Genomic DNA, 27,248 nt, shown 5'->3' with positions numbered 1-27,248 from the left:
TTTCACGCCGCTAAGGTCAGTCGAGAGAGCAGCTCCTGTTTAGTGGAGTACTAACGGGGCGTATTGTGAAAAAAGGGCGCTCGGCTATTAAAAGTGTTTTGCCAGCGGCAGATTCCCCGAGCCGCGATCAAACTGCGTTACCACCATTTGGAACACTCAGAGGGTTCCCTGCGTGCTCGCGCGAGCCTGTGTAAATCGACGAATTTCCGACAGCCCGAAGGTAACACCTCCATCAGTCCTGCTAATGGAATCCAATAGAAACACGGGCAGCGTCGCCGACTGCCCACTCTGGCTGGAATCGTTTTTCAGCTCAGGAACGCGGGGTATGTTTCCTGTTTACGGTTCACTCAACTCTCCGCCGTATAAACTACTGTATTTTGACAAGGGAAGACCAGACGTGCGACTCGTCGGGTTATTTCTGAACCACAGGGCGATTGTTGTTCTTACGTCAGTGCGAGACCGTTCTTGCGGCGAAGGTGAAGGGTGGGACAAGAGTGCAGGGCTTTGCTTGTTTTCGGATACTTGGCATTGTTTTTTTTTTTTTTTGCTTTTGGGCTGCCGCTGTGTTGCTCCCTTCTTTTCCGAAGCACGAGATCAGCATTAGCGTATTAGAAGGTATGGAAGACAGGTAAATACGACTAAAATAAGCGCTGAATTCTGAAGCTACATAAAACAATAATTAAAGAAAGAACGCCACTCGTTTCGATCGCTGCAATACAAAGTTTTACCTAGAATTTTTGCAGAACTCTTACAGAAACGTTTGCCTTTCAGTGCAGCTAATAACTCAACAGTAAGGATTCGCGGAGAATCTGCAATAAGTGACAGAAGCTTAGTTGTAGTCGAATGACCTTGTATAACATATGAAATATGGAGTGTTTTTTTTTTTAGCATATGCAAAATAAAAAAAAAAACGCCCGTGACGGATAGATACCCTAATTGTAGCTCTCGATCTCAATTACTTCACGCACCGGACGTTCCTGCACCAAAAATATAAACATGTAATAGACTCACTAACGTTCCCTAATTAACGTTTAGGCAATTTCTTTACGATATGTATCACACATGAATTGTAGCCGCCGAGTTCGCACGTCATATCGACTTGGAATAAAATGTGAGAGTGGCGAGGATTTTGAATGCGCCACCAAACTTGTGGTAAAAATGCACTGCCCTTCCAGGTGCTTTTCTTACAGAACGCCGTCTTAAGAAGTAAAAGGAAGGCACCTAGAACGCCCACGCATTTAGTCGCGCACTTTCGGAATGCATATCTCAAAACTGGTGTCACCCTGAAAATTCGTTCAAGGTTGAAACGTCTTGCGAAATCAGGGGCTCTAATGAGTAAAATGCAGTACGTGGCGTAAAATAATTACGTGAACTTTAATTGTTAGATTGTCTTAATAAGCCGATTAACTATTTTTATTTCTCGTGCAAGCGATGTCCGCCACTAGGAGTAATCGATTTCAGCGACTACAATTGTGCTATCTTGCACAGGCAAATAAAAAAAAAACACACACACACACTGAGTATAAACTTTCGCCTTCGAGGTCATCTTAGGCAAATGCATAAGAGACCATGTAATTTTTTTTTGTATTCCAAGATATATTAGAAAAAAACATGGCTGATCCCTCCGACATAGGAATCGGTATAACACGAAAGTGAAACGTGTCTTCACAGAAGTAGTGCTTATTGTGTAGTGATATATGAGAGCTTGTACAATGTCTATTCGTGTTTGGCAGCTATAGCACCGTTTGACGTGGATGCACCCATGTTGACAGCATGTCTTTATCGCGACGACTAACGCCCATGATCGCGATTAAACCGTTGTGGTAGCTGACGGTGTGAACATATATATGGACACAGCGAATCGTGAATCCCGCGTAAGGATGATATCAACAAGCTCATAATCAACACTGGTACCCGGTATGCACTTCTTCAAAGCGTCGTCAATTAATGAGAGAAACGGCATGGCGTGCGCTTTCTAGTAATGGGTAGCCGACGCCTGTGCTCATGCATACATAACACACGTTGCGCTTCAGCAACACGGGAGGTAGAGGTTCGTAGCCTGAGCCGCAAACGCGTGCGTCCCGCTGGCCTGTCTCGCAGGCGCTGCTCTCGCTCCACCAAGGCACGGCATTCGCCCGTCGAAATCGCGTCCTTTCTGCGACGCAAATTGCAGCAGTTTTGTTAGTCGGTGCTCTCGCAATTGAAGCAGTCGGCGGCGAAGAAATCCCGTTGGTGCACGTAGAAGCTACACTACTCCGATGAGCCGACGCACGCTAACACGAAGCCAAAGGCAAAGAACGTAACTGCGTCAAGGGTGCCTCGGCGACGCCAGCGCGGCCAGTCTAGCTCTCTGGTAACGAGACGCTTTAATCATGACCTCCGATATCGCATGCAATCTCGGAGTAAGCGCTAGTAAGTGTCGATCGTGAAGCATTAGTTCTTTTCCCATCTCACAGACGGCGGCACCGTCTTGCTCCGCCCGCCGCGAAAGGGAATGTGTGAAAGATATAAGGTGCGTTCGCGCCGTGCCTACCATCTCCTGAGTTAGCTTAGTTGTTTGCGCGTCGGGCGCTTGCCGTCGTGGCCGCAACGTCGTGGGTTCGATTCCCAGGGGGGGTATCTTTTATTGGTTTTTTCCTTTCTCACCCGTTGGCGTCCATTTTATCAACGTCATATCCGTGACGGATGTACTTGGTGGACCCCGGCATAAAACACTTTCGTGTTAAAATTGAGCTATAACCTCTGACCACAAGCCGTTGCGAACGCGATGCGATGCTTAATCCATTGGCAGTGCCTTTTCCCCACATGAGCTTGTGAGCTTGTGGCACATGAGCTTGTGACAACCAGTGACCGAATTTACAAACCTTTTAAATTCGTATGTTCTGTCTGCTATTGGCCGACCGCCTTCGCCATTACGTCCAACATCACACAATTGGATGACATCTGCTCATCTGCTCATCGTCCAACATCACACGTTGGATGAAATTAAAACTGGACTCGCTTTGTCTGTCTGTTCCGTTCCGTTAGGCTTAAACGGGCACATGCCGGCTCTGTCGTCATCGTTGTTTTTACGCACCACAGTCGTGCTCATGTCACCGACAGCGCCTCTCACCTTCGATATCCATGACGGCCCCTCGCCGTTATGGGATCAAACTCGCGCCACTGGAGTGTCGTTAACTGGCTTATCGTGCAGTTTGAGTACTTGTCAGTTTGTGAAGATGCTCGTATAGCTTACGGGACGCAGATTCAGGAGGGTGATGGTGCCACTGTAACCATATTGGATTGGATTGGAGGCAATAACATTACTTATGTCTGGTGTTCTAATTAGCAGTCACTGTCGGAGTTTTCTTCACAAAGACAGTTTTGGGTGTTTTAAATGTAAGTCAGAAGGGAACTGCGCCGACGTCGTTTTGTGCTTGCCGTTCTCGTCATGCTGCCACCGCTGCAATCATTGTTGCCATTGCATTCAATCTGCACGTATTGGCAGGAGTTTAAATTTTCCTGAAGTTGGGAATAATGGGGATGTCAAGAGAGTAACTTTACAATGGGAGAAATCACTGGAGCCTTTCACTTTTGATTAGGCATCAAGATATCTACCATAGCTAGCTATTGATACTAAGTAACTTGTATTTCGACATGACTTTGCTTTGGATTCCAAAAATTGCCAGCTATGAACACTTTCTTCTGCACACTGTATATAACCCCTCAATCTAATTCTATTAAAGAAAAAATATGGCGTGCACACTGTGCACACGGGAATCATGGTATGATAGCATACTCCCTCCCTCAGGCTTCTTTGCTGTGCCCGCCATTGTCACAGTTCACGTTGACACATTCGGACAGCTTTTCTGCTTGCACGACCGTCGATGGTCCAAGCGCTGCTCGGGCTTTACGCGTTGCCTAAGGCAAATTTTGAAACATGTTCTGCGAAGGCGAGCTGTTGTATTTGGCAATGCCACAACAGAGTTTTGCATATAGGCAGGGAAAGGGTGGCGCGTATTCAGCAAAAGGAGGCGCCGCGTGCGCGAGCGACCTCTCGAGGAAGCCCCGCATGTAAGATGAGCTGCGCGGGGCAGAGGCGCACTTTACAAGGTCCGCTCCCTGCACGGGGTTATTTTGCGACGGCCGGCACCTGGACTTTGTCTAGCGTGCTCCTCCCGCTTAGCAGCTATATAGGCCAGCGACCACTCGGCTCGGAAGAAGATTGCTAGTGCAGCGTTTCGTATAGACGTCGCTCTTCAGAAAGCGCCTTGGTGCCCGCCGCGCGATGCATGCGGTTTCTTGCCGCAGTGTTTTCGTAACGACACGAACGTTGAGCCCTTCGCGTTACATATAGAGATTGACCAACCGGTTGGCGTTGATCTAATATTAAAGATTAATTCGACGCTTGAAAAAACTTAAACCGCAGGCTCCAATGGCGTGTCTGGGCCCTATTTCAGCCTCTTGTTTTTATGCAGATGCTATTTTCAGATGCTGTTTTTACGCGGACGCGCATCGGACCTATGGTCGCACACCCCTTTCTTCTGTTCACCTCCGCCACAGGCTTGATCCATGGCTGCCGAGGCCGCATTCTGCTTGGGCTGTATAGAGAAAAAGTTCACGTACTATGATTCTGATACATGTTATTGTGCTAGTCGAAATGAAATTTGATTTCTAGCGTATTCGAGCAAAGCGCAGTCGTGGCATTTCTGCTGTACACACCGTTCGTGGGAATGACAATGTTTAGTCGAAACCTGGACTCATGATTCCCTGCTTCCTGCGCAGAAACACGATTGTCCCCTCACATCCATGCGCAATGTGACTCAGCCTTAAACGTAACATTCTCATTTTTTTCTTTACAATGCATAGAGTGAAAGGTGCATTGGACCTTTCCCGGCTCACTAGGCGATGGTGGTGAGTTTAACCGACAGACAGTTGCGCAACGGGGTGCAAGAATACCAGGCATAACAATGAACGCAGGCCAACAACTCGTCACCAGCGACGACCGGTCATCTGTCACCAGCACGTGCGTACATATCGCATCGCTGTCGTCGTCCGCTTCCACGGAACGTCGTGTCACCTTACAGCCGACACATGGCTCATTGTTGTCTGCGAGCGGAGGGTGGTGTTGCTCCTGTGCGTGCCCAGCCCAGTGATATAGGGATTACGTTTCTCACGCAAAAATACCGACTGTAATCATTGCTGCTTGCTGACCTTGTGCCCTTGTGCTTATTTTTAAAGGTGATGAAGGCGACTTTGATTGCACGCATTTTCAGGTTTCTTATGACAAAAAAAAAAAAAAAACTCCCACAACTTCCACTCAAATTAGAAATAAGAAGAAAGAGCATAATTGAAAAGCGAACAATGGTTCAGTTTCATATATATATTCTTTTTTTTGGGGTCACATATCCGCAATTGGTTATACACTTGGCGAACATATAATCTCGTTGATACAATTCTACGTAATGCGCTTCTTTTCCCTTTCCCAGCCAACAGAAACAATAAGAGCGATGCATTTTTACACGGTTAATGCGATTGGGTCTCGAGTTGGATATTACGACTGCAGAAGTGGGCTTTATTGGTACTTCTAAAACCCTTCACCTTGTATTCGTATGTACTAGCTTTTCAACGTGGTTTGTTGAAATAACATTTCAACGACTCACGAGCAATTTGTTACGCGTCCGCAGTCGGGCGTATTATGCAGCAGCGGCACGGAGAAATTGCCGCCAGGACAGAGCGGAGAGAACCACTACAGCGGTGCCGCTATTGAACGCCACACCATAGAGACCATGGTCGCACGAACGTTTAGAGTTTGTCATCGAGTACGCCTATTTTCATACTTTTCTTTGGGTAATACGATTTTCGGATAAGTTTTACTTTCCGGCTCCCGTGAAGATTGTATCAATGAGGTTCTGATGTATGTATTCAACAATCATTTCTTCTTGCCTGATAGGGGACCTTGCAAACCGAATACAATATCTACCTCTCCCGCTGCCCACAAAGACGAAGAAGCTCAAAAGACGAAGGGCTGCGAAACGTTGCTCGCGCTTGGCACTATGGGTCTCTTTTCGTTTCTCTCGTACTCCGAGTTTCATTGCTCGTACATGAACGTTTACGAGTTCTGCCTCACCATAACAATTAACTAACGTTGTTGCTTAGGCTTATTAATTTATGTGCCATTAGAGAGAAAAAAGTAGTTCAATCTTCATTGTACATTTATAAATAAGAGCTTGCAAAATGTCTGCTCTGCAGACATTGTGCAAGCTCACATAAACCCGGACATACCGTATACGGTGAATCACGCGCAAATAACGCATCAACAAATACATATCACTCGTACTCGATCGGTGCTCATGGAAAGCGCCGTCAGTTGAGGAGAGAATCGGCAAGGTGTGCGCTCTCCAGTAATTGGGTAACCCACACTTCTGGTCATGCATACACATACCACACAGCTCTTCAGGAACGCGAGAGGTACAACTTGTAGCTTGTATCCTGAACATGCAAAGCCGTCCCGCTACCCGCTGGCGTGTCTAACTGCAACAAAGCACTCACTCAAACTGTATTGAAATGAAATGGAGTGGACATCGAGGAGCCAGCCTCTGCGGTGCTGAATAGGGCGCCTCGATGCCAGCGTTGAACGAAGGAACACTGACATCGAGGCGCCCTAGAGCTGACATTACACTCTAAACGTGGTAACCGATAAATGTGATTTTGTGCATCGATAGTAAGAGTTACCGAGGTTAGAATTTATGCACTCAAAGCTAATGTAACCCTTACTTTATAGGTGCACAAAATCACATTTATCGGTTACCACGTTTAGAGTGTACCGAAGCGCTCCCTGTCGGCGCTTGTTAGTGTCATGATGCAGTACTTCACCTCTTCGAGACGGCGACATCGCCCCACGCCAATAAGGTCACTGTGAAAGGGAGACGTGAAAGATATAAGGCGCGTTTGTAATGACACGTGCATGAGCGTCGGTGGCATAGTGGGTAAAGCTCCTGACTCCCATCGTCGCGGACCGAGAGGGCGTGGGTTCGACTCCTACGTCATCCAAATGGATGAAAAATTTCTTGTTCTTCTTTGTCATCTGTTGGCGTGCATTCTACCGATATCACATCCGTGGCGGAAATGTCAGTGAAGTCTTGGTTGGCCCTGGCATAAAACACTTTCGTGTTAAAAAGAAAAAAAAAAAACTCACAAGGTCTTTTATGCATTCGCCTAAGACGACTCGAAGGCGAAAGCCATCTTCTTTTTGAACAACCTTTTTGTAATCAACGCGGGGAGGTAGCAAATCCTTTTGCGCGAAGAAATCATCAATGGCTATTGCGTCATTTTGTAGATGCGGTGGACTTCTTAACCGGGCACACCGAGATAAAAATATATAAATGAAAATTTACCTTTCAAAGCGACTACATTGGTGAATATTTAACTCAAACTGAGGCTCTTGCTTCGTGTGACAACAGCGACCCATACAGGCTTCGACGACTTCCCAAATGAGGATGGCGGAGTTTTCATGTAATTTAGAAAGATTACACCCGTGTCTGCTATGTACACCACGAGCTGATCTCAACACCCGTGTCTGCTATGCACACCACAGCTGAGCCCAACGACCGGAGGTGCTGAAAGAAGTTAGCAGGTTCCCTACTAAGCAGGTTCTGAGTGTGCACTTGGTGATCAAAACATTACGGGTGTGCCTTATCAACAACAAAAACTTCTTGTTTTTGCCAGGAAAGCATGAACAGGGCACGCTGGAATAAAACAACGCGCATTTGATATCGTACGGTATCTGGGCCTCTCGAATCGGTTCCGTTCCAAGAAGCCATTAATTAATTTTGTATGAGAGCTGGCATTCTATTATTCCATTACGTCGGTCGGGAATTGGTGATTTAAAGAGCTCACTTGTAGCTTCGAGACGTATACAGCTGCAGCTGAGTATTGTTTGGTATGACCGATTGCTGAAATTTTAATGCGGGCAAAGTAAGGCACCATAGTGTGACAAAGTAACCGCTCCTAATAGCGTCTTATTGCCTCAGGATGCACTCTGAGGGTATGACATTCATCGCACAGGACGCTGACCATCCTGTGCGTGTTCTGTCCTACTCTCAGCGCTCGTCCGCAGCGTTCACTTTCGGCAAGACGAGACAGTAAGCATTAACTATGTACGCTGGTTTATATAATCTGTCTACGCACGTTGGTGTACACGGGTGTACACCTTCACTCATAAGTCTACTCACTTAGACTCGGATGAGCCGTGAGTCTGAGTCCGGGTGAGTAATATTTTGGTGAGCTTGAGTCCGAGTGAGTCCGGTTGAGGAAAATTTTGGAGAGTCTGAGTGCGAGTGAGCCCTAAGTGCAACATACATTTATTGAGGGAGTCTGAACGAGCTCCACGTTTTTTGTTTGTTTTTTTTGCCGACCTATGGTCCTACCTACTCATCTTCAGCATAGCTATCAGCCTTATTTCGGCTCATGTCTGTACCGACGTCTACTCACATATTTCAACGCACTGGCGTTCATACGCCATCTCAATATTTATTGATCAGAAGCGTGAGTTACAGAAGGAGGGGGGGGGCTAAGGGCAACATACATTTATTGTATGCCTTGACTTTCCCCGCAATCTCTCTCACGGGAAGTCCTTGATAAAAATATGTCGTGTGAGTTGTGTCTTTCAATTAATATGTACTTACTGAACTGCAACTACTAATAACTTGTATTTGAAGGTACGAGATCAAAAGGCGTATCGTAGAGCACCGATTATATGAGATATTGGCGTTAAAGAGCATTGACACCATGATCGAAAGCGCTAATTATACGCTAACGCACTCATGAGTCGGCTCACTCAGACTCAGATCGAGCCGTGAGTCTGAGTAAGCCGCGAGTCTCGGTGAGTCCGGGTGAATAATACTTTAGTGAATATGAGTCCAAGTGAGTCTGGCTAAGGAAAGCTTTGGCGAGTCTTAGTGCGAGTGAGCCCTATAAGCGCAAAGTATATTTATTGAGGGAGTATGAACGAACTCCTTTTTTGCCGATCTCGAGTGGTTTGATTATGTATAGCTTCCCACCAGGCCCGTAGCCAGGAATTTTTTCGCGGGGGGGGGGGGGGGGGCACTTGCTGAAAACCTTGACTATTGGAGAAAACACCTATTTTCATTATTTATTTTTGGTAAAAACACCTACTTCACCAAAATTTCGGGAAAAGGGGCTAACCCCCCCCCCCCCCCCCCCCTGGCTACGGGCCTGCTTCCCACATATCGAGCGTTATACGAAGTCACAAATTCCGCATGCCGTTCTCACGTCGGTCGTATAGTGCGTGACAGCGGACGACATCGCTAGTGTTAAAACGCATCGCAGCTGCCGCAAAAGGCGTCAGGCGTCGACAAAGGGTTGCCGCTGTTGCTTCGAGCGAAAGCGCTGACCTCTGCCGGCCTTCAGAGGAAAGGGAACAGGGAAAGGGGGAGCGTTGCGCAACGGCACTCCTTTGCGGGAGTTCCGGTGCGCCCTCAAAAGTGGGCTTCTCACGACCAGCAGACACAGCGCGGCCTTGGTTCCGCTACGAAGTGCTCACGCAGCGCTGTCTGCCCCCTCACGCACGTAACGCACGCACACACACGCCGCCCACGTCGCCGATGGACGGCTGCCGAGATGATGCCCACACGAGACGCGTCTTTTCATTCTGCGATCGCTCCTGACGTCCGGACTGAACAGAGATAGGATTTGGGTCAGAGATCGGAAATCAGCTGCGTCGGCTCGAAGTTCCGAACGGCCGCAGGTGGGACAGCTGTATACGTTTGCATGCTCCGTGCATACGCACATACTTCGAACAATTGTCGAACGGCACCTTCCTTTAAAAAAACTATCATCATCATGAACCGGCACGCGCTCTCTTCATTCTCCTTACGGTGAAAGTGAAGCTGTTTAAGCTGTCGGTAACTCGTGCTCCGTGGAGCGATACTCCTCAGGTCGGTATGCGCCACAGGAATTGGGCAAGCCCCACTATACCGTGTATAGCAGGTGCGAGTGTCAAACGAAAACGAACACGTGAAAAAGAGAGACAGTAAGACATAGATAGATAGAAAGAAAGAAATAGAAAATAGAGAGAAAGAAAGCGATAGAAAGAAAGAGGAAGCAATCAGTAAAGAGAATGAAAGAAAGGGAAGAAATATAGAAAGAGCGAGAAAGAGAAAGAAATATATAGAGTGAAAATGAAAGAAATAACTAGAAAGAAACAGATACAAGAAAGAGCTACGAGAATCAGAGAGAAGGAGAAAAATAAAGAGGAAAAAAGAAGGCCGCCCAGCTATATATATATATATATATATATATATATATATATATATATATATATATATATATATATATATAGCTGGGCGGCCTTCTTCTTATATATATATATATATATATATATATATTATATATATATATATATATATATATATATATATATATATATATATATATATATATATATACTTTTCCAAGTAGCCACGGAATGGCTTCACTGGAGGAGCTTATTTTCTCACGAATCGACCACCGCGAACATATTTAGAATCCGTCCCGTGCGAGCGGAGTTACAAAGATTTGTCGCCCGCTGTAATTGCTTTCTCTCTTCTCTCGTCCCGACGAAAGCTAAGCAGGGAAGGGTGGCTCGGGGGAAGAAGGTGCGTCACGCGCGCGTCGTAATCTTGAGCGATTTTTTTCTTTTTCCTTCGAACGCGCGACGTACTTTCAGTGCGATCGCACGCGCGCGTGGGCAAGTGACGGCCTGCCGTGGCGGCCGCAGTAGCTACCGAGTGCGCCATGTTCAAATCAGCCAATGGAGTGGAACTTGTGTCAGTGACGCAGTGACTTTGAGTCAGTAGCATCGTCTGTCGAGAGAAGAGGAAGGGATTTTTAGCTGACTTTGAAAATTTATTGTAAATTCCAGGCCGCGTGCTGCGCTATAATGTTTGGATCGCGTGTTCTCGGGAGCCTCGACTACCGATCGGCGTTTTCTGACCATGCTGAAAAAGTGCTGCAGGGCCCCTTTAAGCAGTTTCCTGTTTACCCATTTCCGAATTTCGTACGTGCTGCAAACCCTTTCGTGGGTCAGCCGATATCTAAAACACGAAGTACGAGCGGACGTCGCACATTACTTTCATTCCTATGAAGTTTCTTGTGTGGTGCAGGACAGGGTGAAAGCTGCTCTCACAGACACCGAGCTTCCCTTAGCGGTGAGTGGAAAGCCTCAGTTCACTGCCCAAGTTTCGACAAAGTATCAGCTGATTTTCTCTACACAGTTTATACGACTCCCGCTACTGCTAAGGCGAGGATCCAATGCAGCTACAGGAAAATGTAAGGCGAATACTAAGTGCGGTTGATACAAATATTAAAAAAAAAATGCTTTTCACATTCGTCGGATGCTTTTCACCCTAGGGAGAGTGGCGTCTTTACTAACAAAATGAGTTCAGCTAGTGCCGTAGAAAAAAGGTATTCCTGTATATAAGCGTGCTATACTTCCCGCTGACAACTGTTCGATTCGTTTGCACGTTTACGCTATACTTTCACCTTGTTTCCTTGTCTGGACAACTTTATTTGATATTAGAGAAGATATGGTCGATGCAACCTTAGTAATACAGTGTAGGTGCTTCGTGTGAACCTGGTTACAAAAAAAAAAATCCTTGTTTCAGATGACGCAGCGTCTATTTTTCGTTTTTTTTTTTGCTGCCATTTCTATTGTAGATTATCTTCGTTAGCCTACTTTTGCTTGAGACATGTCGTGTTGCAAGATTTGTGTTCTGGGGAACTGCTGCTGTGTCAACATCGAGTATAAGTTTAGCTAGGCTTTTGCGCACAGGAAAGAAGGAAGGTCTCGAAATAGCCATCTGGCCAGCCGATACCCGAGAAAAAAGAAAGAAAGAAAACACGTCGCCATGTGTATATATATTTGCATTTTCTGAAGCAAAGCAAACATTCTGAGAGTGCCGGCCTTGTTCGAGCAGCGATTCCCATCTTATAAGCGATATCCAATTACCGAGATTCCTTTGTTAGCAGTTTGCCTGAATTGCAGAAGGTTAGTCACCTACCTATACGTATAGATAATAATTCGTATACTATTCTATTAAAGTCTGTTTTTAGCAACAGTCGGGGGTGACTTCCCGCTGACAAAATGCTGCTTTACGTAGTCAAAGATATGGCTGTCCAACTCGGTCGAAGCCGCCTCAGGGAACACGACCGAAGGGGAACAATTTCCATCGTTCTTTGTCACAGACGCGAGTTCGCTGACAAGGGCCCCTTTCCCTGTCTTCAAAAGTCAGTCGTGGCAAACGTGCGTCACGTACAGCTGTGGCCGGCGTCAACCGGACATGTGTGCGATGCGTGCGCACAACGAAGGCTTGTTTTGGCAATGGCGCGTCTCGCCAGACTGACGCATTGATATGACAACAAACGCACGTGCACGACCGTCCAAAGGCGAAGACGGCCGGCGTGGCCTCGGACTGACCTTGAGTGATCAGTCTACGCCAGGACGCCTGATCGAAGTGTAATGCCTATGCAGTTTTAGAGATCACATATATATCTGACTTGAGCTTTTGTTCAAGTATTAGGTGCTGAATAGGGAAGAGTTTCATTACATTGTGAGCCTGCCCGCTTCTGTACGTTACAGGCCACAATTCACGAAGCTCTTTATTGGAACGCGGTGCATGCCACTGATGGCTACATTCGCTGAGACGTCAGTATGGTAGGAAGACGACCGTTGTTGCGAGCACATTTAGTTGCATGAAAAACGCCTTGTGAATAATACTGCCACATAACTTTTGGCCGTCCGTCTATTGGCTTTCTACTACGCAAAGTTTAAAGGCTACCGTGGTCTTCAATGTAATTTCAAACTTCCCGTGCTCGGATTCGAAGGCAGCGTGGTGGGCTACCGGGACGGCGGTAAGCTTTTCGTAGTTTGAGCAGCGTTTAGGCTACGTGTACCATGTTTATGTGTGTTTTGTCAGACGAAAAAAACACATGTTCTCCTACAAAGAAAATGACATCGTCTTCTGAAGAATACAAACTGACGTGGCGATACCTTCGTCATAATCGTAATCATTTTCAACCTACTTAGATCCACTGCAAGACGAAGGCCTCTCCCAACGACCTACAGTTCACCCTGATTCCATTTTATCCCCTCGAACCTCCTTATTTCGTCACTCCATCTGATTCGCTGCCTTCCTCGATTGCGTTTCCCATCCCTTGGTAACCATTCTGTTGTTCTTATTGTCCATCGGTTGTCTGTCTGTCCTACGCATTACGTGGTCGGTCCAGGCCAATCTCTTTCTCTTGATGTCAACTAGAACATCCGCCACCCCTGTCTGTTCCCTGATCCAATCGAACGTCTTCCTATCTCTCAATGTCACGCCTACCATTTTTCGTTCCATTGCACGGCATTCCTTCATTCTTCCTAGAAATAAATAAATAAATAAATAAATAAATAAATAAAGAAAGAAAGAAAGAAAGAAAGAAAGAAAGAAAGAAAGAAAGAAAGAAAGAAAGAGAAAAGAGCATAATAAGGAGTTGTAGAAGATGCCCCCTTACGAGTTGTTTCAACTGTTATCTCGAAGTTTAGCAACATTAACTAAAAAGAAACGTTTAACCGGAAATTCCAAGCTTATGCGTGTTCTGACTTTCGTGAACCGGTAACACAGGTAAAAGACAGGTTTGTTCATGTTGCTTGTGCATGTTGCCTGTTTATGTGGCTCCCTTTCGCTCGCATCCCCGTCCCTATCTCCGCACAATGCTGAAACAATGTGGTTGTTCTTGTTAGCACACGAGTGAGCGCGTTTCACACCAGGATAAAACTTGAATTGTCCTTGAAAAGTTCGGTAGCACTTAATATTTTTTTTTGTTTTGAAAGGAAAAAAAGTCACAGTTTCGCCGCAACGGCGAAGCAATGATTGCGATAGCAATAAATTGTAATGTAACGCAAAGAACGGAAAGCAGCTCGAAATTGCCAGCGCATCGCTCGAGCCCAAAGGACGCACGAAAAGAACGCACATAGGACGAGCGCGAACTAATGCGTCACAGCTCGACACTTGAAGCGCACTGCTCAAACATAAAGCAGGACGCACGAAACAAACGAACAGGTACTATCGCGCTCAGTATGAGCTACATCATGCGAGCGCGTGGCCGAACGCTCTGCAAGGTTGTACAGCATGGCGCCGATCATGGCATATTTTCGAGTTATCGGGAGAGAGTTTAGCTGCTCGTGCGAGCGCGCGTCACCCCCACTTGCTTGCTTTCACCCTCGAAGTTATCATTTTGGCAGCTGATGTCACCGCAGGGCAAAAACGAGGGCCAGGGTGAAAGCAAGTGGAGGCGATGCGCGCTCGAAGGGACAGCCAAACTCTCTCCCGATAACTCGAAAATATGCCATGATCGGCGCAAGTGTACAACCTTGCAGAGCGCTCGGCCACGCGCTCGCATGATGTAGGTCATACTCAGCGCGATAGTACACACAAGACCAGCGCGAACTAATTGACACAGTTCTGTTTGAACAGCGCGCTCCTTTCGCAAACGCGGCCGCTGCAGCGAGCGAAGCGAAGCAATCCACCGGCCGCCCCTTCTTTCCTTGAGATAAGCGCACGAAAGCGACGACGCCCTGTAGAGCGAACAGGAACGGCGTTCGCAGGGGCGGGGTAACGATCTTTAAAGCGCGCCACACGCGCGCACGTCGCGCCATCTATGTGGCCACTAAGAAAGCATGCTGAATTACATGGTGTATATAAATAGCTCGCCGTTAGCAGGCTGAGAGACGGTGCTGTCGTGGCCTAACGTCTAACGCGGCGGGCTGCAAAGCGAGAGGTCGCCCGTTCGATTCCGCGCGTCGGAAAGAATTTCTTAATTATTTTCTTTCTGGCCTTTCTATATATATACATACTTATACATATACAGTGAATGACGGCGACGGGGACGGACATTTTCCAGCCGAGACTGTCCATATAATTGCTATCGCAATAAAAAATATTCATAGCGTAGTGTTAGGTTATTATGGCCCACATTTGGGACGAGCAGAATAGAAGACACGGACGATTGCTGTTGTTGCTTTGAACTTGGGAGCGCTTGCCTGTATACGTTTACTTTACGTGTGTGAATAGTCGCAAATTTCGAATGACAAATAGACTATGGTGGTTTTCGATTTGGCCCTCGAACTGAATATAATAAATATTCGGTTTTGGTCCTCCACTCGGACTGTCATTCTAGATATCCATTTTCTTTAATAGCTCCCGAATGTTTTAGCCTTGTTCGCTGTACATGATCAAAAGTACAATTCAAGACAAAATGTGATAAGTTTCACTCAATTTACTAATATTATAATTATAATAATAATTATAATTATAAACGTTAATATGATTATGATAGACGCCTTAGTGGAGGGCTCCGGAAAGTACTTCGGAAAGTTTCCCGAAGTACCAGAGGTCGTGCATCGCCGCAATAGGATTTTTAAGGACCATGTTAGCGCACGCAAAAGTAAACCCTCATTCTACTGCCCACTTAACACCTTGTCCTCGTCTAAGATGCAAGACATGCAAACACTTTCAAAGTGACGTTATAGTTAAAAGCACCGGAAATGATTACGTCCATCATATAACATCTAGTTTTACTTGCAATAGTTCAAACGTTATCTACATGATCGAATGTTCATATTGTCACAAACGGTACATTGGCGAAATGCATGGACAGCCTGTTAATGGGCATCGCGCGGACACGGCGAATAAATTACTCAAAGCAGTGGCACAGCATTTTAATGTAGCAGGTCACAACTTCGACGATCTGGAACTTTACACACTTCAGTCAAACTTCCGATCCCCAAGAGCCAGAAAATATACAGTCACACTTTATTCACAAGTTCAATACACTCCAGCCAGCAGGTATTAACGTTTCTAAGGGGGCTCTTGAATCCATCCGATGTGGTAAATACACAACGAAAACCAATGAGAGTTAAGCCCTTCTTCTAGGAATTTCGAACCTACCATTGTTATGTGGCGCCTCCTTTGACGACCACAATACAGAGAAACGTCTACCCCTCCCCCGCCACCCCGGTTTTTCTTGTTTTTTCTACGGAATACCCCTTTCTTTTCTGATTCACCCCATTCGTGACGGCGACCTCTCCCCCACCCCCGCTTTCGCAGTTGCCCTTCTCCTTTGTTCAAATTGGGGGAGAGGGTACGAAGCATATACATACAAGCGCTAAGGGAATCAGTTTCAGCCTTGAAGAAGACAAGTCCACTTTTCGAAACGTCGGCTCGAGCACCCACCCCCTGTTTACGGATTTTCCACTTCCTGCCGTTAGCTGCAATGTCACTCGTGTAAATTATCAGTAGTAATGGACCGAGTGCGGAACGTTGGATTCCCGAAGTGGCTGCAGTACGGTTAAGAAAACAGTTGTTTAAACGTATTACTTGAAATCTGCTAGTTAAATACCGATCCATCGCGTCGTGTTGCAGTCGAGTTGTAAGTTTCTAACTTTCAGTATTAGGCGATTGTGAGGCACTCAGTCAATCAATATGCTTCAGAAAAATCAATGAAGGTAGCGTCTAGGAAGTGTGAATAGTTGTTACTAATACATTTAGTCGCGCATGACACGATCAATTCTGAAGGAAGCCATGCTTGTTATTCAGCAGCAGAATATTTTGGCTGAGGTAGGCTATAAAGTGCGTGTACAGAATGCCCCCAAGCAATTTTCAACAGGTATAAGTTAGTGAAATTGGTCTGTGATTAATAGGATCCGCGGTGTCTCCAGATTTGAACACAGGTATTACTAAGCTGATTTCCCGTCTTCTCGTACACAGCCTGCTTAATATTAATGGTGTAGATTCTTCGCAACGTACATCGTTAGAAAAATATTCTATATTCGATTTGATTCAACTAGTATCTGGCAATATTCGATTCGAATTCAATTCGCCTTCTAAAATAACTATTCTCGCAAATCATTTGATCTTCACAGCGAATCCACTTTACCGGTATAGTGGGACCAGCCACGGTGGTCTAGTGGTTATGGTGCTCGACTACTGACCCGCAGGTCGCGGGATCGAATCCCCGCCGTGGCGGCCGCATTTTCGATGGAGGCGAAAATGCTTGAGGCCCGTGTACTTAGATTTAGATGCACGTTAAAGAACCCCAGGCGGTCGAAATTTCCGGAGCTCTCCCCTACGGCGTCTCTCATAATCATATCATGGGTTTGGGACGTTAAACCCCAACATTATTATTATTATTACCAGAATAAGTGTATCCAGCCTTTTGTTTAAGGGGTAAAGCTTTGACTTTTGGATGGTGATTTTTGATGAAAGTGATGATGATGGCACGGAGTACGGTTAAGCATGACGAATTCATGTCTCAGTGAGCGTTCTAACGACAAAGTGACAGCTTGAAAGGACTTCATGAGTTTGTCACGCAGGCACTGCGCACACACACTTCCGGGGATAAGGACATCCCAAGGAGGTTTAAAAAAAGTTCCGCAGTGGAAGCTCTCGCACCGCCTTATCGGCAAAAGTGAAGCCGGTGATTGCCCTTCTTTTGGCCCTCCTTTATTTCGGAAACATGCTGTTTTTGGGTGGGCCCGCTAAAAAATCGAGTGGTTTTGTCATGTTAATTCTGAGATCGTTGTTCCCGATGAAATTAACATATACAGATATGCACTGATGACTTTACCTCCAATGAAAATTGCCAAGACTTCGAGGCTTCTTAAGGAAACCAGTGACATAACTACACCTGTTGAGCGGTATCTATCCGGAAAAATTTCCCAAATTAAACTCATATGGCATGGGAAGAAGGCGCTCCCTTTTCTTCGCTGCACGTTAACGTTTTATCGTGCCCCTCCTAATATGGAGGACGCGACAGCTCTCTTAGGGCGGGCACAGCTTCACTCTTGAGGTATAATTTCGACTCTAGCAATATTTTTAAAACCCCCTCGGGACATCCAGACATACAAACCAAATGAGCGTCTCCTTGCAGATGTTTAAAGGCCGTTTCACATGACACAAAAGAGAGCGATTTTAAGGCTGCGAATTCGCTCGCAGCGAAAAAAACGGCCGATCGCTCTCTTTTCGCTCTGTTCGCAGCGGCGGAGCGATTTTTCAGTTGAGACCCGTCGAAATTGCGCCAACCCGGCCAAGCCGTCGAAATTGCGCCAAGGAGTTTGTTTTGGTTTTAGATTGGAAAGTGTTTTTAAATGACAAAACACGCGTGCTCTTCGCTACCGGTGATGAAAAGTTAAGAACATCATAACGCCCAGATTATTAAATCACATTCAAAAATTATGCAGTGTCTGCCACAAACAACGGCAGCAAGCAGCTTTGCGCGCCGCGCCAGTCGCAGAGCGAAAATCGCAAAGCATTCGCAGTCCATGTGAAACGAAACCGCCATTAGCGGCGGTTGCGAACAGAGCGAACCGAGCGATTTTCTTCGCTGCAATCGCGGCATGTGAAACAGCCTTAACGCGAAAGCGTTTCTTGGCTAGTTTGGCGAAAGCGCGCACCCAGCTGGTGTCAGCAAAGGGCGTCCGCAAAAGCAGTGTCCAGAAAGCACGTGACCTCTCTCACTGGAACTTACGCCGGCGCCAACAACAGCCGCAGCAACCATGGAGTTTCCTAAAATTAACTAGAGGGGACTCTGGCGCTGCGATCGTTCAGCTACCATGGGAATGATGGGTAGTACACGGATTTGCCTAGTCTTCGTGCTTGCGGGCTTCGAATGCACTTGTGGCTTTGTTTATTGTTGTGTTTTGTTTTGTTTCGGATAAAAGAATGGATCGCTGTGAACTTCGTGACCAGATTTGAATTGGTGAGCCTAAAAGGGTTAAAGTAGTGAAGTGGAACTGCTGACTTTTGCTGAACTTTGTTTTGCGACAAAGCGGATGCAGGCGACGCGGAGCCAAACGAAGCCGATAGAACGAAGTTTAGACAAATCCGTGTGCTACCCATCATTCCCATGCTTGTTGAAGCGCCATGCGTTGCAGCTCCCATAGACACTAGCGCCAGAGTTCCCTCTAGTAAGTATTGTAGGAAACTCTATGGCAGCAACCACCTGCAGCCGCGGCCGCGTTTCTTGGCTGTAGGCGGTGCGCAGCGCCTATAGGGGCGCCACCGAAAGCCGCGTAGCGGCGGCCCTTGGAACCGCAGGCGGGCTTAGTGCCGGAGATGCCTGCTTTCACTGCAAGCATGGTTGATGTGCGTGCGCGCAATGTTCCACTTTTGCGCGTCGCAAATAATTACTTCGGTGGTCACAGTGTGCGCAAATGAACCGCACCTTATAATAGGGGACATGCGTCCCATTTCACAGCTTTATGGGACGGCATTGTAACCGTACGCGCCAAGTGTTTGCCACAGACCATGGCCTCCGAGATCTGGCGTGCAATCGCGGAGGCCACGCACAAACGAGCTTTAACAAGCTTCCCTACGAAGTGGCGCTCATCGTAATTACGCCGCTTTCTTTATAATGCCCCGACCGCTAATGGCATCATTTGTTGACACGTGAACCATCGTTTTCTATTGACATGCTAGCTTCGTTCACATGCCGTGTGTTTTATAGAAGACGTTGAGGGAGCGCTGTGGCGCCGGCGAATGGTTTGTACAGGCGCGGCCACGTGAAATGTCAGAGTTGGTAAAACTTCCAAGCCAGCACTATAATCTTGAGAAAAATAGCACGTATAGGACTCCGGCAATACTTACGTCAATTGGGTTTATTGGATCATTTGATCTTTGGCCGTTCAGAAAATGCTGGCTACAGATCCTGGTGTTCGTAGGCTCGCAGGGGCTCCCATCCTCTCTGAAAGGTCGATAAGGTTACAGAAAAGTGGATGAAGCAAGCAATTCGTTAAAAGTACATATTTGCAATATTCACAGTTTGAAAGCAAATGCGAAGAGTGGTCATAAATATTGCTTGTAAACCACGAGCTTCAATGTAATAATTTTCTAAGGAGATACAAAACTATAACGTAGCAACGTGCTTGAACATATATTAACTAGTTTCGTGCAAAAAAAAAAAAAAAAAAAAGACGGCAGTAGCTAGCACCACTGTCAAGAATCAAGAAAAAAACTTGGAAGTATCAGAATCGACTCCACGCATTTCACAACTTGTGTGAATGTGCATTAGTGGCAGACATCAGGGCGTTTCATGAATTCACGTTAAGGGGCATTCAAAACGAGGTTTTATATCCTGTCCAACGCCTTCAATGCTCACAGGTGCCAGGTTGTACTACAGCTAATATGCAGATAGCCGAGGCGAGCGCACAGCGAACATTGTACACCGAAGATCGCATGCCAGTGTAATCGTTAGGTTGACCATGCAGCCGATTCCGTGTAGCACATGTGTGATTCAATCGGCGCTTTTATGAAGGCGCCGCTACCTGCTTTTTAACACGGAGTCCTTTCTTTAAAGCGCCTAAGCGCATTTACTTCATAGCTTTACTCTGCATTGTCAGACTTTGCGCTTCGCATCAAGCGTTTTTTTTTTTTTTCAAACGAGGCATTGTGTCTCATGAGTGACAACAAGCTCGTGTGCGTTGTAGCTTCCAGAATTTAGACGATGCGACGAACTGTAAACATGGTAGCGTTCACTAAAGGCATAAATGGAGAAATAGAAACACGGTAATCGTTCTAGCACTGCCGTAAACAAAGCGCGATTGCGTACCTTCTGTGTCGAACAGCGGCAATCCACCGCCACCGCCACTCATTCTCGTGAAGCAGCACCGGACACTTGTAGAAGTGTATTCCTCGCGAGTTTTTGTACGTGTTCAAGCAGCCAACTACACAGCAGTTGTTTCTGGACATCGCTGAAGGCTGACAGAAGCGTTAAATTGCGATGGATAACGCAACTATCACAGCAACTACAACACTCGCCTTGACGCCGCTCACGGCAACACTGCTCGCTCGAGCCCGCCTATGCTTCCGAGCCGTGGCGACAGGCGTCGTCGTCGGCGCTTTGCGCAGCGCCTACAGATTGGCACCCAGATGGCGTCGCACCGCGACACTATGCGCGCACTCCACTATGGCGCAGCAACCAGCTGCAGCCTCAGCATAGAAGAGGAGAATCCCTGCAGCACACTTTCGAGCGCCCCTCCGCAAGAGCATAGCCAAAAGAAACGCTTTCGTATTCTCGTCTCAAAAGAAAATGCTTAGGGATCCTTTGCAACCTTTTGTTTCACAGATGCATAAAAAAACGCCTTTGTTGTGTAAAATTTTCATATGATTATCTTCTATCCATACGAGCGATAGTTATGATACGGCATCGTTCGAGTGTCGTAGCGCAAGAATGTAGGTAAAATAAGTAAAAAATTGCAGCAGGTCCAATGCGATCTGTCGAAATCTACATGCAGCGAAGCTCCTTTCACACAACGCTCAGATGCTCACAACGCGAAGTGCCTACCTTGGCCTACTTCCACCCAGATTCTGTGACTGGATGTGATGTCCACGCTGTCGGCGATCATTTATGATTGAACTTGTTTTTTTTCAGAGGCTTTCCTTAGATGGCTATAACGGAACGGTATACGGGAACGAAATAACAAGCATGGATGTGTGAGTGAAAAGAACGTCCTGATTTTTCCTATGATTCGGGAGGAAGTAACATGCGACAAGCTAGGGAAGGCATTAGGACAGGTAATTGTTAGCGCTCGGAAATACATATTGTGGTCCCCAGATGGGGTGTGAATCCGAATCGCGCAGTTGTTGGAACGCATGATCTACTCAAAATTAAGATGTGCAAACTGTTCAGAGGAGTGTTCGCGCAGTAAGGCTATACAAGTTCATTGCCGTGCTTCTTTCCTTACTGTTTCTGCGGTCCCTGACACAGTGTTGAATGGCTCAGGTCGTTTCTAACGGGGGACGCATACTGCTGCTGCCCAGATGGCAAGGGTGACAGCATTTTGCAGGTGCGAGATGTGGACCTACGCGTGGCGGAGAATGCTCAGCAGCACCGAACCGATGAATTCGAGCTGACCAAGGGGATCAACCCGGTGCTGGTGGTGCGGCGGGGGGATCCCTTCAAGCTGACTCTAGATTTGAGCCGACACTTCAATCCGGACAGGGACACCCTGGCCTTCGTCTTCACTGTTAGGGGTGAGAACCACAGCCGGACCGAATCCAACAGGCTTTTAGTGCGCAAGAACTGTTTGTAATTTACTAGTCAGTTTTCAATATTACCATTGGCTGGCTCATGTTCTTACGAGCAGTTCTAGCGTCCAAAGTGGTTTGTAAAAATATTCGTTTCCGTGACTATGGTATTCGACAAGCTACATCTGGGAACTCGACAGTGTTTACCGCCATTACTATATACTGTTCTCTACTGCTTCTGTCCTCTATATGTGTCTACAGGCACCCTAGATATTAAACAAGTGCTACAGACGTCGTACTTTCGCTAGTGTGCCATGACTTTGCGAATATACAACTTGTAATGATTAAATTTGACGTAAACGTAAGGTCTCACATAACATGTACTCTTTTTTTATTGTAAACGATCACCGCAAACGTAGGAATGGAGGTATATAAGGTTCAAATATTGCGCAAAGGAAGCTGCATTCCTGTATGCGCTTAAATAACCCCCTCCTATCTTCCCTCCCCCCCCCCCTCCTCCAGTCCTCTACCCCAGAAGCAACCTATAGAGTGCAAATATGTCAGGAATTAAAATAATGGAGAAATATACGCTGGCGTATTGACCGCTGCGTATATGAAGCCAGCTGCTGCAAAAGTATGTATGGTGGTGTGAGAGGTTCATCACCCTGAGGACTCCGCAAGGAATCGGCTGCCTTCATGGGAAGCGCAAAAGCTGTAGCTGGTGATTATAAAAACTGAACCCATCCATCTTTTTTTCCTGTCACCTTTTGAGTCGTTTAAGATATTCTTTCTACTTAAATTGTATCACATAACCTAATCACCAACTAGGAACAGCTTCCCATCTGAACACCGTATATACCCCCCCCCCTCAACTCCATACCTTTTATTAAGCGCTTTAATAGTCACCTAAATGTGGTCATTCCTGCAGAAAACTTTCTCCCGACGATCGCTGATGATTAGTGGCCGTCCAAAAGCCTATAGTTGGCCTGTTTTCTCAACACTTCTTACGCAACAGTATATCCTTATAGGGAGGGGTTCAGTCGCCGTTACTTATGACAGCGGTTGCCCTGGTAACAAGATGATCCTTGCGGCGACGGCCGATCATGGAAGGAATCAACGCTTGAATTTTACGAATACGAGTCGTCATATAGAGTCTTTGCTCACGTTAGGTACAATATATGGCCACACCTTCAATCGCAATAAGCAACAATAGGCCATAAGATTGTTGTAGTAGTTCCCCCTTGTATAAATACCCGCTTGTATAAAAGTATGCATATATTCGTAATGACCGTAGTAGATTAGCACGCTAAGGTGCCGTGAAGCTGAGCTTGAGGACGCATGTCCGATTCCCTATTACGGCGGCCGCATTTCGATGAGGTGAAATGCAATAACAGCCGTGTACTTAGATTTAGGCGCATGTTAAAGAAGTTCAGGTGGTCAAAATTAGTCCGCAGCCCCCACTACGGTGTGACTTATAATCAACGTCGTGTTGGTAGTACAAATAAAGAATGTTATAATTTCGGGTTTTTTGTTGCCCTTTACACGCAGCTTAAGCATAAAAACGGCTGCGCACACACAGCAATAAAGAATGTTATAATTTCGTGTTTTTTGTTGCTCTTTACACGCAGCTTAAGCATAAAAACGGCTGCGCACACATAGCGCATTTGAGCTTGAGTATAAAAAAGGTGCAAATATGTCACCTTTCTTACGCCGAAAACAAAAAAACAAAATTAACCCGCAGCCCCCACTACGGTGTGACTTATAATCAACGTCGTGTTGGTAGTACAAATAAAGAATGTTATAATTTCGGGTTTTTTGTTGCCCTTTACACGCAGCTTAAGCATAAAAACGGCTGCGCACACACAGCAATAAAGAATGTTATAATTTCGTGTTTTTTGTTGCTCTTTACACGCAGCTTAAGCATAAAAACGGCTGCGCACACATAGCGCATTTGAGCTTGAGTATAAAAAAGGTGCAAATATGTCACCTTTCTTACGCCGAACCTGAAGAAAAGATTGAATCATATTCTGGTGTCTTAAAGGCACCAGACATTGGCATAGCACAAAAAGAAAAAAAGGACAATGGTTATACAGAACAGAAAACAGATTTTTACTTCGCACCTACGGCACCACGACGTATCTATGCCAGCTTGCTCGTATTTAAGTTCTGCTTATAGCTAAACGTCTTCTGCGCACGCGCAAACATGCACAGGTGAAGAGGCCCCGTCCTACACCAAAAACACCGTTGCTGTGGTGCCTGTCGGCTACGGGTCGTCCACTGAATACTTCGGGGGTGTGTCTTCCTGGACGGCTTTCGTCAAGAGTGCTCGGGAGGACGTCATCGAGGTAGAGGTAAAGATACCCCCTTCTCAGCTGGTGTCCTCACACGTCAGCATTATGCACAGCGTGTGCTAGACGTGCGCACTTAGATGAAACGACGGTTCCTATAGGATCAGTAAGCGAAAGAACGTGTGCTCAAGGAGAAGGACAGGGTTGTTTCGATGTTGGCGAGATAATTTTCTTCCAACACCGTAGCACGCGTGGCGTACAACAACGCTGTCCCACGGTACTCTTGCGATCGCACTCTAGCTCGATTTGGAATGAACTGCACAACCGCGAGTGGCTCCTTTTCGTCTCAAAAGGTATAAGGCTCTAGCGGACACAGACGAGAAAAACGCAACGGGACAAGCGCTTTCCTGTCCCGTCGCGTCTCGTCCCATTGTGTCTTTCTCATCTGTGTCTGCTAGCGCTGTGATACATTTTGATGCATTCAACCAACTAGCCCAAAAAGCCACTTTGTCAAACTCATTTTCGCCGTTTTTCACTCAGGAGCCAATCGCCATCTGGCCCGATCACGATTGAGAGTGCACTGTGCGACGCCCTTATGATGCACGCAAAATGTAAGGAAGACAGAGAACTGCACCTGCCCTTGATTAACTAATGTCTGACTATCAGAACAAATAAGCGGTATACGCGGGAACGGTAAACGCGGCAAGACGCTCTCGTGCGCGCCTTGCAAAGGGAAGTGCGATTTCGCCATATTCAAGAACCACGATCGCACGCTTATATCTCCAATTTTCCCCATTACGCGCAGCGCCTTCAGCATCGACGTTATAATAAAAAGAACCAGTGTTCGGCCGATATGAACGTGGACAGAAAAATCAACCTAATATAATGTCGAAAACTTGGGTTCTGCCATGTGATGTGCATGCCCTGTTGTCCTTAAATGTGCGTTGCATACTGCGCTACTTGTAACATCAGTCAAGAATAACGCTAGAAAAGAGCGAAAGCGATTAACAGATAAAACAAGTGCTTCAAGTGCAGAACGCGTGATGTACGCCCTCCAGTCAGCCATGAGCTGTAAAAGTAAGGATTCAATGAACAGTCATTCGAATACATCAAAGTCGCTTTTAAAGCTCAGCTGTTCGCAGGATGGGACTGCTCGGAGCTCGTTATATATAAGTATGTGCCCCTATTGCCTTTGTGACGAAATATCGATACGGAAAATAGCCAGAACATCAGCCCAATAAACGAGATGACCACAGAACTGCGCTTTTTCTTTTCAGATTACACCACCTGCCAATGTCATAGTCGGAGATTGGATCATGGACATTGACACTAAGAACCGCTCCGAGAACGACAACACCGGATTCCGATACACGCACAAGAACCCAATCTACATTCTCTTCAACCCTTGGAACAGGGGTAAGAGCCGAGATTTAGGCGGTGCGAAATAATATCAGGAGCTTATTGCCTAAAGCAGCTGAACTGGTCGAATCTCCTGAACACGTTGGCTTTGCTTACGCGCTACCTTAACCTGCAATCAACGCGTCTGAACCTCTTCTTTTTTTCTTCTGTAGCGGACACCGTGTACATGGACAATACCAAGCTGCGGTATGAGTGCGTTCTAATGGAGAGTGGCCTTATCTGGCGAGGAAGCCACAGCAGGCTTAGGCCTACCGTGTGGAGCTACGGCCAGGTATGGTACCAAAAAATCGAAGATTGCTTCATTTATATTAGCACACTGCATGGATACAAAACCAAGCAACACTAATTTCTATTTAAGGGCAGGAATGCGCGCCTACTTTGCCGTTGAAGTGTCATAAAAGTAAATTAATATTGCAAAGGTTCCGAAGGTTGATGCGGGACCAAGCTAAAAAAAGCACCAATAGTAAACCGTTGATGAAAAATCGTACTTGCAAGGTTATCAGCACGAAAGACGAAGGCGTAAGAAGACACGCACACACAGGACCAGTACTGAACTAATAATAGTAATAAAAATTCTTGATGTTTTACGTTTCAAAACCACGATATGATTGTGAGGGACGCCGTAGTGGTGGGCTCCTCGACCATCTGGTGTTCTTTAACGTGCACCTAAATCGAAGTACACGGGCCTCTAGCAAATGTGGCCTCCGCGACCGGGATTCGACCCCGTGCCCTTTGGGTCAGCAGTCGAGCACTATCAACTGAGGTTCAATCGATAAAGGTGCTTTTTTATAGGGTCGCTCGTCACCAATGACAAGACGAGACCATTGCCTCAGATGTGGTTGCGAACCAGATTTTCCGAGAGACAGGTTTCTAAGTAGACCGAATAGCAAATTCAGAAGAGAAATAATACAGACGTTTTTTATCAACAAAGCTGGTGACAGCTGTGTTAGCGAACCATCCATCATTCTCTCAATAGACGAGTTGAGATTCTTGGAAGGCCGTGTATGAGCACTTTTCAAGTCTTTTTTATGTAGAGAGTGTTATCTTTTTGCCTAAATGCCTTCAAACTTGTGTGAGACAAGCATTTGCAGACTTTCTTGTTTCTTTTCTTTCATTGGTTCCCTTCTCGAAATTGCATGTCATCTTAAACCCACCTGATTTTGCAGTCACCTTGAAATTTTTATCATCGCTGATTTGGGAGGACCACGTGCACTGCATCGTTTTAACGATAGAATGCTAATTTAGCCTACTAAACTTGTTTACACCGTGAAAAGATTTTGTGCTTTCAACGTGACGTCACTGACATGCCACGCGCTTCCGTGTATTTGACTCTTGTCATCCTGACTTTCGTTAAGAAGATAGCAGTCATGTTTCTTGTTACACGCTATGTTTATGCGAGTGCAGTCTTGTCAATGGTGACGAGCGACACTATATAAAAAGCACCTTTATCGAATAAACGTCAGTCGGTAGGTCAGCACTGGTCCTCGCGTGTGCG

At 46.3% G+C, this 27,248-nt stretch overlaps 1 protein-coding gene across 1 annotated transcript in view; it reads left to right on the top strand.

Moving 5' to 3' along the window:
• LOC119372042 (annulin) overlaps positions 1–27,248 on the top strand; it is a 93,254-nt gene that overhangs the window by 47,401 nt on the left and 18,605 nt on the right. Inside the window, exons 8-11 of the mRNA XM_037642484.2 lie at positions 21,840–22,052; positions 24,258–24,397; positions 25,612–25,750; positions 25,906–26,024. Coding sequence (XP_037498412.2) covers positions 21,840–22,052; positions 24,258–24,397; positions 25,612–25,750; positions 25,906–26,024 — 611 coding nt within the window. The remainder of the gene's footprint in view (positions 1–21,839; positions 22,053–24,257; positions 24,398–25,611; positions 25,751–25,905; positions 26,025–27,248) is intronic.

Source organism: Rhipicephalus sanguineus, chromosome 1 (genome assembly GCF_013339695.2).
Source record: "Rhipicephalus sanguineus isolate Rsan-2018 chromosome 1, BIME_Rsan_1.4, whole genome shotgun sequence".
NCBI classification, from domain to species: Eukaryota; Metazoa; Arthropoda; class Arachnida; order Ixodida; family Ixodidae; genus Rhipicephalus; species Rhipicephalus sanguineus.
Note: the sequence above shows the minus strand (reverse complement) of the source record. Positions and strands in the feature narration are given on the sequence as shown.